The sequence below is a fragment of the Alosa pseudoharengus genome, unplaced genomic scaffold (genome assembly GCF_046254945.1).
Source record: "Alosa pseudoharengus isolate Yale_2024_CS ecotype anadromous, Long Island Sound unplaced genomic scaffold, YU_APseudo_1.1 YU_APseudo_1.1_scf_2, whole genome shotgun sequence".
Taxonomy (NCBI): Eukaryota; Metazoa; Chordata; class Actinopteri; order Clupeiformes; family Clupeidae; genus Alosa; species Alosa pseudoharengus.
This window is the reverse complement of record NW_027468663.1, coordinates 48,456,062-48,474,382: the sequence shown is the minus strand read 5'-3', so window position 1 is coordinate 48,474,382 and position 18,321 is coordinate 48,456,062. Positions and strand designations below refer to the sequence as shown.

General features: G+C 39.8%; 3 protein-coding genes across 5 annotated transcripts; 1 reads left to right on the top strand and 2 right to left on the bottom strand.

Annotated features, from left to right (window-relative positions):
• Window positions 1-52: 52 nt before the first annotated feature.
• Window positions 53-7,075, top strand: aldh9a1b (aldehyde dehydrogenase 9 family, member A1b). 3 transcript variants are annotated; one of them, XM_076295302.1, is made up of 12 exons: window positions 53-209; window positions 358-560; window positions 788-933; window positions 1,021-1,150; window positions 1,402-1,536; window positions 2,994-3,190; window positions 3,467-3,607; window positions 4,616-4,804; window positions 5,282-5,369; window positions 5,566-5,707; window positions 6,039-6,151; window positions 6,435-7,075. In XM_076295302.1, the coding sequence occupies exons 2-12, from the start codon at window positions 383-385 to the stop codon at window positions 6,527-6,529; spliced, it is 1,554 nt and encodes a 517-aa protein (XP_076151417.1). In that variant the 5' UTR covers window positions 53-209; window positions 358-382; the 3' UTR covers window positions 6,530-7,075. The 3 variants fall into 3 exon arrangements, with proteins under 3 accessions (XP_076151417.1, XP_076151416.1, XP_076151415.1); XM_076295301.1 differs by having other exon boundaries at window positions 326-560; XM_076295300.1 differs by having other exon boundaries at window positions 316-560.
• A 670-nt stretch (window positions 7,076-7,745) lies between these two features.
• On the bottom strand, window positions 7,746-11,022 carry zte38 (zebrafish testis-expressed 38). Its single transcript, XM_076293310.1, has 8 exons — window positions 10,978-11,022; window positions 9,963-10,107; window positions 9,769-9,832; window positions 9,641-9,677; window positions 9,495-9,542; window positions 8,891-8,958; window positions 8,506-8,654; window positions 7,746-8,053 (listed from the first exon to the last, which is right to left on the bottom strand). Exons 1-8 carry the CDS (start codon window positions 11,020-11,022, stop codon window positions 7,746-7,748), a joined length of 864 nt encoding a protein of 287 aa, XP_076149425.1.
• A 1,347-nt stretch (window positions 11,023-12,369) lies between these two features.
• On the bottom strand, window positions 12,370-15,189 carry prdx1 (peroxiredoxin 1). Its single transcript, XM_076295299.1, has 6 exons — window positions 15,082-15,189; window positions 14,267-14,372; window positions 13,898-14,051; window positions 13,654-13,776; window positions 13,434-13,564; window positions 12,370-12,952 (listed from the first exon to the last, which is right to left on the bottom strand). The coding sequence occupies exons 2-6, from the start codon at window positions 14,370-14,372 to the stop codon at window positions 12,867-12,869; spliced, it is 600 nt and encodes a 199-aa protein (XP_076151414.1). The 5' UTR covers window positions 15,082-15,189; the 3' UTR covers window positions 12,370-12,866.
• Window positions 15,190-18,321: the final 3,132 nt, after the last annotated feature.

The window sequence follows — 18,321 nt, the reverse complement described above, 5'->3', positions numbered from 1 at the left end:
ATAATAATAAATAATGGAAGTGCCCTCTACGTCACTTCAACTCAACCTATCAATATTGAACTGTCCCGTCTTCGTTGTCCCGCCCTCAAGCTGTTTGCTGAATGTTTCTGAACATTTCGCACAAGATATTTAGCCTAACGTCTCATCAAGAATGTCTAGATCTGAATGTGACTCATAGTCAAGAAGAACAACATATGACTTCAGAGCAGGTAAACAAACATTGCGGTTCTCTAAACGTTTAAACCTATCGTTGCTCCAGTTCTTCAATGAGTGTTTTGTCTTGTCTTGCTTATATTATCTTACAAACATAAACAGACGCTTATAGGGCAAATAAGCACTAAACAACCGACTCTTCAGCTGTGCAACTTCATGCATAGCAAAGATGCCACTCGTGAAGTTCTTGGTCCAGCGCGTCCGTGTGCCAGCTCTACGGCACGAGATCTCAAGAAGTGCCTCTTCAGGTACCATGGTTATCAAAGACCCTCTCAACTTTTGGGGTGCCGGTCGAGTGAAACTTCATGACGCAGCACATACAGAGGCTGTTTATGAACCTGCCACTGGTAAGTATATCAGGTCTTTGTTTTTAAGGACTCCAGATCCAGTTATTGAACGTCCATCAGACTTCGGTCAGTTGTTGACACATGGTTCATCACATGACCAGGCACTTTCAAGCCTTGGATGAGCTATGCTTGGCTCCTGTGTGTTAAATCATAGGATCAATTTTAGTGGTATTTGACTTACAGACAGTATGCCTATTGCACATTGATATGTTGATATTTGGTTTCAGGACGGGTTCTATGCCAGCTGGAGCATTGTGGAACAAAGGAGGTGAACCAGGCAATGTTGCATGCACAGACAGCTTTTGGGGTTTGGAGTAAGATGGCAGGAATGGAGAGAGCCAAAGTGATGCTGGAAGCAGCCCGCATTATTGAGGTATCACTGATTATGAAGAGATTTATGGGTAGTTGATTACTGTTTCAAATACATGATTGTTGATTAAAAAACCAACTATCTTGCCAGAGTCGAAGGGAAGATATTGCGGAGGCAGAAGTGGTGAACAATGGGAAATCCATCACGGAGGCCCGTCTGGATGTGGACTCAGCCCGTCTGTGTATCGAGTACTATGCTGGACTTGCCACCACTCTAGCAGGTTGGTACTGCATCAACTTATCAACTTCAGGGCAAAAGAGGAGTTTACAAGCAGACATTGTGACATTGTTTCTCTGTAGATTGAGGATGTATAGAGCAAAACAATAGATCAATGTACTGTACTAAACCTAGTAATTTGTCCAAATGATCATTCTTCTGCATTAAATCAAGATGCAAGCATTGTAACCCTGAGAAAAGAAAGTGCAATATTTTCTCTACATCCTACATGTGAATTTTGTCTTCCCATCCTAGGACAACATGTCCAGTTACCTGGTGGTTCATTCGCCTACACACGACGTGAGCCCCTTGGTGTGTGTGTTGGAATCGGTGCCTGGAATTACCCTTTTCAAATCGCAGCCTGGAAGTCAGCACCAGCCCTTGCTTGTGGTATCAAATGCTTATCCCCTCACAGACATATCTAGTGCTTTATAACAAATACTTCTTTTGGAGCTGAAGAGTTGTCAGTCAGTCCAAGTCTTATTGTGTCCCTAGGGAAGAATCCAGACTATATTTACTGAGTATGACTTGTTGGTTATTTTGGGCCCTATTATCGTGGTCTAAAACACATGGTCACTAGTCAAAAGCTTATTTAAATTCAGTAGGATGTCCAGTCCACGCTGGGAGTGTTATCGTTATCAAATGTCGGGCGGATGGGGCAACAAGGCGTTCCTAGTTTTTTTTAATCAGTCATGGGTGTTTTGGGCGTAACATTATTTAAACCAATGAGAATGACATCTGTCATTCCCTTTAACAGCGCATCGGTATTTTGATAGTCATTGGCGTATTTGAAGGAATCTGCTTGCACGCGAGACCGTATGGAACAGTTATTCCACTAAACCATGCTTTACTAGACTAAACCTAGCAGAGTATAGCCTACACGGAGTTGCACTCGTCTATTATCTGAACTCATTGGCAAAGTGAAACTAACTTCACCGTGTTGTCAGTCAACCACAAAACAGTTATACACAGTTAATTACTTTCACTATTGACTGACAATGTGTTACCATCGAAAAACATAGCCTGAAAAAAGCAACACTTACCCCAATAATGTTTGAATGACTGAATAAAAAACATTTATCCTGCAGAGGAGTTGCTGCTTGCATCTCGAGAAAATCTGTCTTCATCTGGGCTTCATATTTGCCTCTTGCCTCTCGCCTAATCACTTAAATCCGTCAATACCAATTTGCAAATGATGGTAACTACTCATTGTGAGATGTATTTCGTAATATCTTTATTCTAATTATGTTTCCCATTGTAATCGTGTAATTTGTAATGTTTTGCATGGATGTAAGCTGCTGTGTTTATGGATGACAGAATCAGGGTGCGTTGTGTAACCGCCCATATCACTGTTGATATGCGCTTTTGAAATAACATATAAACAACTCGCCATAGATGTCATGTGGCGTAATGCGTTTTAGGTAGTGGTAGTGTACGATAGCGATTTTTTGACAATGTGCCAGACCCCTCCTTAGGTCGTTAATTGCCACACCTCTTGGTGCGTTGCTCAAAAAAAGAGACGTGCAAGATAAGAATACATTTTGCGCTGGGATAATAATATGCTTTCCGCCAGGCACCGGTTTCTGAAAATAGGGCCCTTTGTGTGAATACACAGAAACTCAGCAACAAGACCTTGATGAGCAATTTTATGAATATGATGGGGGGGGTTATAGGATCAGAACTGTGATCTGCACCTTTAAAATAGGGCCCTATTTTGAATTATGTGCAAAGTCTTCAGTGTAACGTTAAAAAGTTAATCTAATAACACGGTGAAATCAATTGGGTTAGTCACTTTGGACAAAGGCTTGTTTGATGGAGTGTTGATAACTGGGATTTGTTTTTACTAGGAAACTCCATGGTGTTCAAGCCATCGCCAGTGACCCCTGTGACTGCAGTTCTTCTGGCTGAGATCTATGCCCAAGCTGGTGCCCCCAGCGGGTTATATAACATAGTGCAGGGTGGGCAGGAAACGGGCATGCTGCTGTGCCATCATCCATCTGTAGCAAAGGTCTCTTTCACAGGGAGCGTCCCCACCGGCAAGAAGGTAACACACCACTTGTCCTTCAGGGAGGACATTTCTCTTGATCTCATTGCTTAGCAGTTCAAAAGATTATAATTCAAAATTTTTATTTTAGGTATAGCTTAGGGAAAATGTACAATGTGTATACAGATCTATGTGTGATATTGTGCACGTCATGAGCATAAACAGCATCGGGCTTACGTGGCCTTAGCTACTACTACTGTATACACAATCAGTGAGTCACCGTGAGCTAAGAGACCCATTTTTATTTGTCTTCTTTGTGCTGTCCTCACTCTGCAGATTATGGAGATGGCTGCCAGTGGGGTCAAGCCAGTGACACTAGAGCTTGGTGGGAAGTCTCCTCTCATCATCTTTGAGGACAGTGACTTGGAGAACGCCGTCAAAGGGGCACTTATGGCAAACTTTCTGTCTCAAGGCCAGGTGCAGAAAATAACAAACAGTATACTTTGAAAAACAATGTAACCCTCCTGGTTTGGCTTGGTGTGTGGATTGATTGATCGTTGGATTGAGAAGAGTTATGGCTTTATCATATGTCATAGTATCCCTGATGAAATTGAAGCTTCAAATGTCCTCTTATTCAGACAAAGTAGTTAGTATGTAGACTCTGCACATTTCAACTACCTACACTTTAGAGGTGTCTTATGCTTGTCACTTCTGATCAAAATGACCCTTTGTGATTTTCAAATGTAGCAGTATTTTGGTGTGCTTTATTGTAGTGCCATTTAATATCTTATACTAATCTTAATAACTATCTCACAGGTTATATGGTGCAGGTTTACGAAAAAAGCACCTGTTCTGTTAGTTTCACAGAAGAAAGTGTGCACTGGTAGCCTAGAAATCTAGACACACCCTAGCGGCGGCAAATTGATTTGCTCAGCCTGTACATCTAGTACCAAACCATAGGGATTTCTATTGGCTGACGCCGTGGACGTCATCCAATCACAGCACTCTATTTTGTTAGAGAGTCTTAAGGCGGGCTTAACAGGATAACGACAGTCCTGCGAAGGTGAACAACAAGGAAGGTGGCTATGGCGAACGAAGAGCGGTTGTTTGAATCGGCGTTGGCGTCAACTTTGGAGGAGTTGGACTTGTGCTTTTCTTTGAAAGTTGAGCAACACAATGCACTTAAGTCATTCCTTTCGAAGAAGGATGTATTTGCCGTTTTGCCGACCGGATACGGATATGGTCGTTGCGCTGGCCTATTGCATGCCTAGGCAGTTTGAAAGACAATTCTCTGCCCGCCCCTTGGATTAAGCGAGGTGAATGGTTCGATTCCAGACTATAGATTTCAATGATATAGGATGGCCCGCCAGGCTAGTGCACTGGGGTTAAAAATGGAAAAACTGTTAAGAGTAATGTACTTCTTCCTTATAGTTTGTCCTTTACTCCGCTCTCTGATGCATTTGCCACTGCCCTCCTGCCTTTTAGGTTTGCAGTAATGGGACTCGAGTGTTTGTTCAGAGGCAGATTTTGCCTCAGTTTTTGGAGGAGGTGGTGCGAAGAACTAAAACCATCCAGATAGGAGACCCGCTGCTGGAGCAGACACGCATGGGTGCTTTAGTAAACAGGCCACACCTGGACAAGGTGCTGGGATTTATCAGCCGGGCTAAAGAAGAGGTAAGAAAAGATTTAATCATATCTATCATCATCTTAATTCATTTCAATTAAAGGAGAAATACGGCAAATTTTCACATAGATCTCCATTTCTCAAGGTCACCGAGTACTGTCGGTATGAAAAAACCCCAAAAACTATGGGTTTTACCTAGCTCGAGTTGCTACAGCCAGCAGCTAATGCAGCTACAGCGCTACACTCTGGGGGAAAACTCGCCGCATTTCTCCTTTAATTTCACACTGTATGTTTTATTTATAAAGTGGCACAAAGTGCAACACAAAGCGTTTTATATATATTGAAATTACGACATAACAATTAAAAAAATATAATTAGTCCAACAGTTAAAAATACTTTGACACTATAGAAATGTACAGTTAGTGAAATATGAAAGGTCTAATTTTTTTTCTGATGATATCGCTTTAGACGTTGTATTTATTGGTTCAGTTTATCAGGTTATAACATATAATCATTGTATTTTATAGGGAGCCAGGATACTTTGTGGGGGAGAGCCCTTTATCCCTGCTGACCCAAAGCTCAAAGATGGTTACTACATGTCTCCATGTGTGATTGGTTAGTTTTTTTTGTGTGTATTGGTTCTATACAGACTGTCCTATGCCTAGAGACTACTGTTATTTTTAAAGTAGCATAATATTAACATAGTGATAAAAACGGTTGACTGTATGGTCCATTTTATATTTAAATTATTTTAAACACAACTCTGTGCTACAATTTATATGCATAAATGTATGTGTATGTTTGTCTACAGATAACTGTACGGATGACATGACATGTGTACGGGAGGAGATTTTTGGGCCAGTGATGTCTGTATTGCCATTTGATACAGAAGAGGAAGTTCTGCAGAGAGCCAATGACACTACCATGGGCCTAGCAGCTGGGGTCTTCACCAAGTAACCAAATCACATTTGAGAATATAATTCTTTGTTCAACCCAGTTCACTTGGAGAATATCAAACACAGTGCCTGTTTAGGAACCTAATCATGCATTGGCACTGTTCAACTTCATTATACCTATATCAGAGGGTATTTGAAAACTTTATTTAAGCACAGATAGGGATATGACATTGGTTAGGTATCTGGTGAGCTTGATTGAGATCTATAGCAAATGCATGCTTTATGTACATTACATTAACCTTTTAAATATGTCAGCCCTGGCAGTCGCACATGAAACCTCTACAGCTGACATTTTCCCCCTGCTATTTTGTCGTTTGCTGCATTGCAGAGATGTGAAACGTGCGCACCGTGTGGTGGAGAACCTGCAGGCTGGTACCTGCTTCATTAACAACTACAACATCACTCCTGTGGAGGTGCCATTTGGAGGCTACAAAGCATCAGGTTTGCTCACATGCACATACACAAAACACACACCTCTGTATTTAAACCTGTATACTAAGCAATTTGGACGTTCTCACAGTTTTTCTAAAACTTTTATGTTTTATCCCAGCTTGATCCAATCTATTCACACTGCAAAACCATTAACATCCATGAAAGTCATGCCAAAAATGAAGTTTTACTTGATTATGTCATTTGGATCATTTAAAATGAAACAAATACTATTTTATTGGATATCGGTTTGGTTCTGTGTTGTTTGTTAACATTTTCCCTGTATCTGTCACAGGTATCGGAAGAGAGAACGGACAAGTGACCATTGAATTCTACTCTCAGCTGAAGACGGTAGTGGTGGAGATGGGGGATGTGGACAGTCTCTTTTAAGTACAAGTCCTGTGAGGACACACCGCATGCTGCTAGAACATGCCATGAGCCTTAAACATGTTGAAGCTGGCCACCTGAACACTGGCCCAGACCTTACAGTATCTATTTTGTGTAAGTGCACTATTTTGATTAACCACAAGGTGACACTATTGGGCTGAAATGTGCTTCATCCATGGGAATGATTACGGTACACCTTTCATGACCAGCCTTATTAATTTTCAGCCCATGTTTCAATTGAATTTGTAAAAACTTTGACTAACCAGATGCTACTACCCTGCCACTTACTTGTACAATAAGAACAGTTGATGTATATAATCACTGTTACAGTTTTTGTGATGGGACTGATTTTTTTCTTTTACACAAGTGTGCCAATATCTTAAATATTCATTGTATAAATCATTAAGATTCATTCTTACTGCAACATTACCCTGACAAATGTGATCGTGTAAATCAATATCTAAGGGAAGGACAGAGAGGGGGAGTAATGAAAGACCATTTATATTTTTCATTTTGGGTTCAATAAAGGATAATACTATTAAGCGTGAACAGTAAATGATAACTTCTTAATAATCATTTCAACAATTTATTATTTCTTTACACTTTGTGAAAGAGTCATATAATAAAGTAATACATGTGCAGAATTCTACTCTCAGCTGAAGACGGTGGTGGTGGAGATGGGGGCATATACTTGTTACCCTTCACTGCTTAAAACCGACTGTAAATACATATCCACATCACAGTTCTTTCCTTGTTCTTTTGGTCCGTTTGTTGCCCTGGATTTTCTTCTGTGTGAAAAAAATAATACATCTTATCCTCACCAGTCATCCACAACATCTAGTACTGTCTTTTTAAAGTCTGGAGTCTTTCACCAGTTACCGGAATCTTTTTGGGTTTCTTGAACTGCTCAACAGACTCTACAAAATGGGAATAAAACACAAATTAATGAAAACATCATTAATTTACAATTGACTGTTAATCAAAATGTCACTAGTGGCAGTATGGCTGTGGGTTTACCTTCATCAGATGGTAGGTTGTCAGCAGGACATCCAATGTGGGCAGCCTATTCGGGAGTTGAACATAGAACAGAGTACATTAGTCTACCACTGACTACTAACTACAATAACTGGATAATGTTAACACAATAGACCTTACAATGATTGTATCTGTTCTGAAATCCATGTTGTAAACTGTACCGTATGGACAACTGCAAACTGCTTTAAATTGATTCACACAGAGAAGGGCAACAAAATGTAACTGTAATTGTTGCCAACACTAAGGCCTTCAGCCATAGATCTCCCAAGCACACCTCTTGGTCAGAGGTGAGAGGCGCCTTCCCATTCTCCCTCAGATGGTTGCCTTCCTGCAGCTTCTTGACACGTCCTTGTTCAGCTGCCACACGCACCTTCATGGTGTGGAATGGGGTTTGAAGCTCACCCACTCTGAAGTGTACCGCCGTGCCCTCAAACCACAGGTCATCACTCACGCCCTCCTTGAACCCGGGCGGCTCATAGTCTGATGGCGTAACTGAGGGGTAATAAAATGTATGACTGAGAGCGAGATAGGGAACTTTGAACTGTCCGCTATATAATTAACCTGTAGACCAGACAACTGGCAACTCCTTTCTAAAACCTCTGCAAGTGAGATCACTTTTTAGAATTTTCTAAATACGATGGTCATATCATACACCATTCTACATATGTGAGCCCTACGCTTTTATTCACTTGTCCATGATGCATGTAAAAAACAGGTTTTCAGCAGTTACGTTGATTTATGTAAAAAAAAAACACTTCATTTTAAACATGAACACTTAAACATTTAAACATTTAAAACCCACACCCAACACCTAATTGATTCTTGTGCCTTTTCTGTATCAACTTTTAACTTACTGAATACAATTATGATGATTATTTTTAATTGGCAATAGATATGTTTGCTAAAGTTAAAGGCCAATTCACAGCACATGCAATCTTCTTCACCATCATCATAGTAGTAGAGTCTCATGGTGAGAGAAACTTCGTTTGGGAGAACATCCAGATTCTGCATGAGGAGGAACAACTTTCTGATGAGAAGCACAGATGCCTTCTTCGTGTCCTCCATGGTCACCCTCATCTCAACGTTCTCGTTTCTATGGTGTGGTGGAACATACATGAACGTGAGTGCGGAAACCAGAGTACCTTACCTATACATGTGTAACTGAGCTGTCTGAGAATGTTGTTAATAAACGTGTTACATTCTTCTGCTTCCACTCAGCAACTTCTGTATGTCCCTCACCTCACTATATAAAATCTATTAAGTGATTAGCTCTGGCACTGCAACGCAAGACCTTAAATTGATTGCAAATGCAACAGTCAACAGCCTCACCTTATAAAGTCCATTTGTGGCCCGCCCTCTGTGTATACAAATTTAAACTGGTAGGACTCAATGATGTGCTATTAACATATGAAAAAAAAAAATCAATTAAAAGATCAAGACTATACATATGTTTTTAGGGTGTAGCACCTAAAATTGCTCAGAAGTACTGTATACATTAAGTGATTGCTATCATTCATTGTAGCACTTTAATAGAGCAATGTTTTACATGGTTCTCCCCTTGTTCTTATGTTCACTTACGCAAGAGACTTCCTCTATATTACAAATTGTTCCAATATTAAACTGTAAAATAATACATCCTACTTCCTCTATATTACAAATTGTTCCAATATTAAACTGTAAAATAATACATCCCTACTGCCTAGCATCACTACAACCTAATACCAGTTATTTAGAGTTAGACAAAATAATGTAAAACAGACTTACATTGACATCTGCAGTTTTTGGGCAAACCTGGGGGGGTTTTTAATGTGCATAATACAGTTGTATGTATATTGTACCTTCACAAAATACAGAACCTCTCCTTTATCAGAACAGAAATAGGTGTGGAAAAATTTTACATAACCATTCAGCGGTTCATGAATTTGTAAACTGCTTTAATCTTATTTAGTCTCCTACTTACCCCAATGAACACAATTTGCAACTGTAAAACCAACAATTGATCATGATAAGAAACAAACAAAAACACTACTTATAAATTTGACTTGTAAAATTATGACAATATGCTAAATTAATGCTTACATATGATTTCTCCAAAGCATCAAAACACCCCATCATCCTACAAAAAAAAACAAACAAACAATATTAGTCATCTTAGACTGTCAGTCTCAGAAATATCTTAAACATCTTATCAATGAAGCAATACTTACCACCTAACAATTTTACAGGCCCCTACTGAGGAGCTATCTTGTCTTAGAACTTTAATGCTCAAGTCTGCAAAAGGGACAGTAAGGAGCAACAGTGCACTAACGTTATGTGTTATTTCAGCCCTGACTATAACCACCTTTGTCCAGTTATGAGTACAAAAGTAACAAAAGTAACAATAATCAGAGGTTAATGTTACCTTCCAAGTATCGTGAGCGGTAGGCATCCTCTGGGAAAACCCCACGCAAGTAGGTAATGGAGGACACCGCAAGGGCCATCATTCGCTTCACAAAAATAAGCGACTGTTCTTGCGTTTTAAGTTCGTTGTTGAACAACCCAGTCCACTGTGTTAGGGAACAACTTAATGTTATGTTAACAAAACAGCAAATTATGTTTAAAGTTACATTAACGTTAACATGTAGCCTAAAGGCAGCAAATGCCTGGGCCCCTAAAGGTCACGTTAGAATATAATGGTAAAGTACATAACTTTACTATTCTTTACATTTCTAAACAATCAAAGTAGTGTTAGCTAAACAGTCATTGTTAACTCTAGCCCAGATTCTGTAACTATAACGTTAAGGTTATAACACTTGTCTGACTAACCAGCTACTTCACGGTAATGACAATCACATGAAAACAAACAAGTGAATGTCAATTTCCAAAAGGAGTTAAGTTAACGTGAAGGTTGTTATGTAACACCCCCAATTATCACCACTTTTGTTCAGAAATTCTTAAACAATGAAGTTTTTTAACACTTCAAAATAACATTTGCTAAATGAACCTTACATTTTTCAGTAGCCATAGTCTAGGTGTGTAGATTTGAACAAAATCTGGTTTGGTTCTTAACGGGAGCATTTAACTTACACGGGACAATTGTCTGACTAACCAGCTACCTCATGCTAATGACAATCACATGAATTCTTTCTTTCTTTCTTGAATTTCTCCATGGGGATCAATAAAGTATCTATCTATCTATCTATCTATCTATCATGAAAACAAACAAAAGTGTGAATGTCGATTTCGAAAAGGAGTATAAGTTAATGTGAAGGTTGTTAGCTAAAGTTAAGGGATAGATAGCTGCTACCGGTAGCTAACGTTAACGTAACATTAGTAGCCTAGCAGCTACTCAGATGACATTAATTCATTAACGTTAATTTCCAAAGATTGGGAGACTACATTGAATTAACATTGTAACATTGTAAAAAAAAACTTACCTCGGCAGTATCTTGTTTAGTTGGGAGTTTAGTAACAGTGGCCATTTCTTACTTGTCTTGGATCTTGTCCCTGAGAACTTTTGGCAACCCTAAGAACTGATAGATGAGATCTCTACACCTTCACGCCTGCTCGTGCGTGCTCGCACATAGAACTCTTGGTGAGGCGCTCTCCCATCTTTTGAATTATTTGAACAAAGCTCTACAGCTAATTTCACTATAACACAAATTGTGTCGGCTTTGTTAATTCTATTCTATTCTGGTGATATGCTTTCTTTTTCTTGGGGCAGCCGTGGCCTACTGTTTAGCGCCTCGGACTTGGACCTGGAGGAGGGGTTGCCGGTTCGAACCCCGACCAGTAGGCCACGGCTGAAGCCCTTATTAGACATTCTCTGGCTGAAGTAATACCTAACCCCTCACTGCTCCCCGCGCGCCGCTGTTTTTGCAGGCAGCTCACTGCGCCTGTATTAGTGTGTGCTTCACCTCACTGTGTGCAGTGTGTTTCACTAATTCACGGATTGGGATAAATGCAGAGAACAAATTTCCCTCACGGGATCAAAAGAGTATATATACTTATACTTACTATATATACTTTTATTGTTGTCCCATTATAGGCTACTTTAAAGGTCAATACATGGATTTCTATGCAACATCACGAAAACATGCGTGCGCAACTAAGAGGCAGAAAGCACCATAAAACAGCATAGAGCAGCTCTCCATGAAAATAATAAAATGAGTTTTTGTGCTGAAAACTGCACCAATTCGAAATCACGGTGGTTAGAGAATGTTGATTATGTTCAATATCCCTAATGGAATGCATGTCTTCGCCAAAAATGACAAAATACAATGTTATATTAATAATGCAAATGAACGGCAAACTCTGAAATATAGCCTGAAATGAGATGTTATTATCATTGAGACAACAGGGGTATACAAAATTATGATTGTAGCTTACAGCAGCCGACTATTTTGGTCAAGTTTATAACGTTGTGGACGGCCACCAAGCCTCTTCTGCCCACGGCTGCACGCGCATCTAGTTTTGTTGGTAAACGGGAAACCCGTGTATCCAGGATTAGTAGCCTTTACTAGATAATGTAGGCGATCCGTACTAGCTCCGATTTAACCCTCTCTGTTAATCCTACTTGACTGCCAGTGTCTCAACAGATCTCATGCTTAAAAATATGTAGCCTATATTGGGGAAAAGCATTACAGTATTATTTCTGGGTGCAGGTCACACAAGACAGGGAAACATGACATTTGTATTTTCACTAATAGCCTGGGCATGTTTTATTTCACCTCAGCCAGATTAAAATAAATCAAAATATAGCCTAGTCATGATGCTGTAGGCTATCCTACATGACCATGTGTAGGCACAGAGACAAAGACGTTTAAAAATAAGTATTACCCTTTAATAGAAAACTCATTATCGTATACAACATTTGCATTTAGGCTGTCTGATGGAAATGTTTTGGATAGTAACCACATAACGTTGCAACACAATGAATCACCAAAGAATGTGACTCATTATTTTTGAATAGAACACATTTGCATGCATGCCAATAAAGTTAAGTTTGACTTGGGTTGCCACCCCTCCCCCATCTCTTTCTGGTACCATGCAACAGGGGAGCATCTGTGCATGTGTGAACAATCGATAAATTCACTGAAAGGTACCCATTTCAGTCTTCATGTCGAGTAATTTGTTTTTAAATAAAACACAATGCAAATACACAAGGGAGAGCAAAACACCCCCATTACACCAACAACAACGACAAGTTTATTCACATCGGCATAAGGCTAACAGTCACAATAGACAGGCCTACAGTATGGGAAAGGAATGTTAATATTTTCTTCATTTTTCAATGAACTAAACTAAAATGCAGAGTCTGGTCTTCTCAGTTCTGTTTGGAGAAGAAGTCTTTGCTCTTCTGGACATCAGGTTTGATGGTGTCTTTTCCTGGTTTCCAACCTGCTGGGCAAACTAGGGCAAGCCGAAAGTGTCAAACAAGAGCCACATTCTCCATGCCTAACAATACAAACATTACTTTGTCATGACCTATGGGCACTGCTTTCTACATTTGATTGACATCTGTATGATAGTGGACTCTACTGTTCCTAACATACCACAATGCAATAGTTATCACAGTGCAACATCACTTCAAAATGTGTTTTCCTGAGCAATATGTTGATGGTCTTTTGCACCTGTGCACCCACTTCCAGATTGGTGTGATTGGTTCCCTGATATTCATTTGAATTTAAAGAATTTAAAGAACAATTTGCAGCATGCTATAAATTAATGTAAACAGAGTTAATACTCTGCAAGGCCTGTGACCTCCAATGTGTTTGTATTGTGACAATATGAACCACAGTTAAGCCATTAGTAGTCAAATCTCTAAATAAACGGGGCTGTGCTCTGAAATTATTATGAATTATTAGAAAGATTATAAGCTAGAAAGACATACCTTCTCCGTGTTTGTCGGTGAACTGAAATGCCTGAACCAGACGCAAGGTCTCGTCAATTGAGCGGCCCACCGGGAGGTCATTAATTGTGATCTGCCTCAGGATTCCCTTGTCATCAATGATGAAGAGACCTCTGAAGGGAGAAAACCAAGTAACGAGATCTGTACTGGACTGGTGTCTTCCAAGATGACTAGGTTAAATGATGCAAGGCATTTTTCTCACCTGTAGGCAATGCCCTCATCCTCTTTCAGCACACCATAATCTGTGGCAATGGAACGAAGGGTGTCTGCTACCAATGGAATCTTCATGTGACCAAGACCACCTTGTTTCCGAGGTGTGTTGATCCTGTAAGGCAGTCAGGAAACTTTTTTTTTACAATTAACCAATTTTATCTACCAAACTGAGGTTTACTTATTGTGGTAATTATACTAATAATATCATAATATGAAGCTAATAAGAACCTCACCAGGCAAGATGGCAGAAATGAGAGTCAACAGAAGCGCCAATGACCTCACAATCAATCTTCCTGAACTCTTCCGCTGCATCACTGAAAGCAATGATTTCCGTGGGACACACAAAGGTGAAATCCAGTGGATAGAAGAAGAAAACCACATATTTGCCTAAAGGAAGAACAAAGAACCATGATAGGCAAACAAGACCCAGTTCTCTGAAAATGACTACAGCAGACAGTCGGTCAATGAATACAGATAAGGCTACAGAGAGAGGGAGAGAGAGAGAGAGCAAAATGATGAAAAGAACTGAGAAGCAATCAAAAACAAATACAAGCTGCCCTTGAAAGTAGCAACACAGTTAGTATTGACTTTCATCATCTCACCTCTGTAGTCAGACAACTTCAGATCCTTGAATTGGCCATCCGGCATCACAGCCTTGGCTATAAACTCTGGAGCCAGCTTCCCTATCTGAGCTTTGCCAGCAGCCATCTAAAATATGTTTAAAATAGGCATTATGGCATTGTTAGTACATAATTACTTTGCATTATTGTTATGGTTATGGTTTTTAACAGTTGTTAGTTCTAGAAGTTTTACCCAAGTCCATATAGGCTACAGATTGACAGAAAACCATGCCTCATCATGTAACCTGATATGTGTATGGTAAACTTTGACATTAACTCTGACACAAGATTATAGGACACAGTGAATGCAAAATTAAATCATTCTTTTCTTCCACGAATGTAAAGCTAAATGAAACTGAAAGCTACAATTATAGCATATGATTGCTGACAGAATGACCCGAAAGAGCCACTTCCTTATTTAATGTTAAGAGACGTTTCTTTGTGTGCCATGTTTGAAGCAGGCTATCCACATGGTGATATAAATCTGTTCAGCGCCTATGTTCTTTTAGTTTTGAAACATTAGAGTTGATTGTTTTTGAATACAGATGAAATTCTACATATAGCCTATAACTGAGTCTTCGCAAAGCGATTTAATAGTCTTAACACTTAATGTCAGCGTGACATTCCTTGACAAAGCGAACGTTTTGCGTTTGTAAAGACCGTACCTAAAACAAGTGTTATCCGGACATAACAGCTCTGCATTGTATCGTGCTGCTTATAGAATAGGCAACCGATCACGTTGATGCTTCCTCATATAGTTGCCCTAACAAACTTACACGTTGGTGATGTGCACTCACCTTTTCTTATGCGCTGGCTCTCTCTTCTTGAGAACAGTACAATACTTTATTGGCGGCTTGCTTGTATTTATATTACCCTACCTCACAGATCTCGCGATGACATCCCCACCTATGATCTCCACATACCGTCTTCTAGACACGACCCACTTTTTTTAAACAATACCGCTTGGACAGCATGACTTTGCACATTCGATCCAGACTGTGAAGTTAGTTGGCTACACAGTTCCAGTACAGCAGTGTTGCCACATGGGACCATTGCCATCATTGCCAGTAGGCTAGCTGTTTTGTAAACCAACCGGTTTTCACGCTGTCCATCAGATTAGTCTAGTTTTTTGTAAAACAAAAAGAAAAAAGAAAAGTAAAGAAAAGAAAAGAAAAAAAAACATATAACCCATTCATCATGCCTCTTACCATTTCACAGTAAGGCATTCCCATATACATACAAAAAAAAAAGGCATTCCCATAGAGCAATTGCAGAGCTCCCACCCTATAGAGCAGGGGTCGGCAAATAGTGGCCCGCGGGCCAATTTTGGCCCGCCATTGATTCTATCTGGCCCGCGAGATGACGTTAATTTGCTGTTGAATGAATTTTTTTTTTAACCCCATGTTTTTAAAAAGAAAAAAAGGCCTACAGCAATCCCATCAATTTCAAAACATTTATTGAGGTATAGATGATAGTCCTACTAAAGTGACAAAACAGGTGGAACATCCTTGCAGTTATCCATGACGCACAGGTCGGAACGGTATTGGCACGCGAGTGCGCGTAATCTTGTGCAAAAAAAAAACAACAGTGTCCTGTCTCCCTCTTCCAGTGGGCAAGGTCAAAAATAGCCTATGTTTCGTTAAATTAATAGGCTTGGCATTAAGAAATGCAGGCAGGCTCAACACATACCTCTGCTTCCATTCTTCTTTGTAGGTCCTGCATTCTGAATCAATTTTTCTTTTCAAGGCTTTTGACAACGACATTTTGCATCGATAACTAGCATATAGCAATGTTCAGCTAATCATTTACACGTCATCCAAAAGAATAATATTTGTAGCCTACACATTAGTTACGGCAAGTTGCTAGGCAAGTCGCCTGTTTCATGAGAGACGACAGGAGATGCAGCAGGCGGCATAAAAACAGCGCACATAAGCAAATAAACGTTTTTAATGGAATTAAATTAAATGCATTTTAAAAGTTAGATGATGTTTATTTTAATATAATATAATAATTAATAATTTAAATAGTAGGCCTATAACCCCCCCCATTACAAAAGCTATGGCCCGCGATGCCATTGTCTGAAAAAAAATTGGCCCGGGTCCAAACGTAATTGCCGACCCCTGCTATAGAGGCATTCCTGGTGTCAGGAGGTCAGGGTTGCATGCATCATATGACTTGCCTTCTCATTAGTCACACTGGATGACAGTGATCCCCAATAATATTTAAAATATGTTAGTACATTTCTTACTTTCTCACTATAACAGGCAACCAACCACACATACACACACAAACACAACACTATTCCTATTTCCCTGTGTAAATAGGCCTGTCATTGAAGGGGGTTAGGGTGCCATATACGTAGCAAGTATGTAGGCTGTTCCTGAGAAAGTGGGAGGTATTTTGTGACTTCCAGGAATAATGTGCTGCATCCTGAAATGAATCACATCTCATTTTGCAATGTGTGCAAGGTGTGCTTCATCACCTCACAAGTGTGTGTGTGTGTGTGTGTGAGAGAGTGTGAGAGAGAGAGAGAGAGAGAGAGAGCATGAAGGAGGGGAAACATTTATGCAAAATCAAATCACAGTTATTAGCAACATCCTCCATCTGTATAATTCCACAAAATATAGCAGACATAGGTGTACTGAAGGTTACCCAGGTTGTCACTTGCACACTTCCCCCTCAATCTCCCTCCCTCATTTCCTCAACCACAAGTATGGCTCTTCAGCTCGTTGCCATGGTTGCAGCATGGAGAGCCAGATAAGAGGGTCTGGACACAATGGACTCACATTAAAACACAGCTGTGTGCATCAGATCTAATAAAGCACCAATGAGACAGATAGGTCTTTAACCATGATATGCATATGAAAACCTCAGTAGGTCTCTTGTATTCAGCAGCCATAGAAGCTTTGTTTGATCCTTTATTACTCCAATTTGCTGTGATCCACTCCACAAGCACGACAGGAGTTTCATTCACTTTTTATTCAGTACCTCTTTTTGTGTTTTAAAGCGAAAACTTATTATGCACGTTTTGGTGTGTACATTTTAATATATATGCTGTAGCCACGGCGTGTTAGTAGTAGGTCTGTCTTAATTTAAAGTGCTTTCTTTTCTCAGTACACAAACAGTGGTCATTTGTGGGAGGATATCACAAAGAATTCCCCCCACAGCAGGCCGTGACAGCAGGAACCGACTCTAACAAGACTACCCCCCACTGAAGGATCCGTGCTGCACACCCCCCCCCCCTCTGATCACACTCGTTAACTCCTCTTATTCATCAAAACAAATTACTCCAGAGGGGCATGCTCAAAAATAGGAGTATGTAATCAATGTAAAACCTAAATTGAGGTGTTGAATCTCAGCATACAGCATACATTAATTGACAGTGATCTACATTTCAAAAGCCACATGAAAGCAATAACTAAATAAACTTTTTAACTTTTTACCAAAAATATTGCCAAACTTAGAGGGCTGATGTCAAAACATTTAAAAAAAAACTCATTCATGCATTTATCTCCAGCAGAGTTGATTACTGCAATGGGCTTTTCACAGGCCTTCACAAGACTATCAAACAACTTGGTTATGCTCTCACTCTGAGCTATTACAGGATGGCTGGTCCATTCAGTGTCTGAGCTGATGACTTAGCAATAGCTTTCAACTGCAACTACTGATAACATACTTCTAGCACCTATGGTTATATTATGATGGGTGCAGGGCAACATTCTTTCCTCATGAATGGGTGCCCACGATACAGCTGATTATATGCAAAGAGCTGGTGAGACTAATCTTTCCAGCTCAGTTTGCCTCATGGTGTTTTTTGGTCACTGGCTGCCATTGTGCATGATGTCTTTACAAGTAGGCCTACTAACTTTTTGCTCTGAACAACTCTTGGATTGGAGCATGCCTTTCCCTAACTTTGGTGGTATCACCCTGCGAAGTTGACCCAGATATGAGAGCTGTGAGCTCTGCTTCAGATTACTCAAAGTAAGAATACGTTAGATTTTAAATATTTATAAAAGTGTTTTTACATTGTATTAATA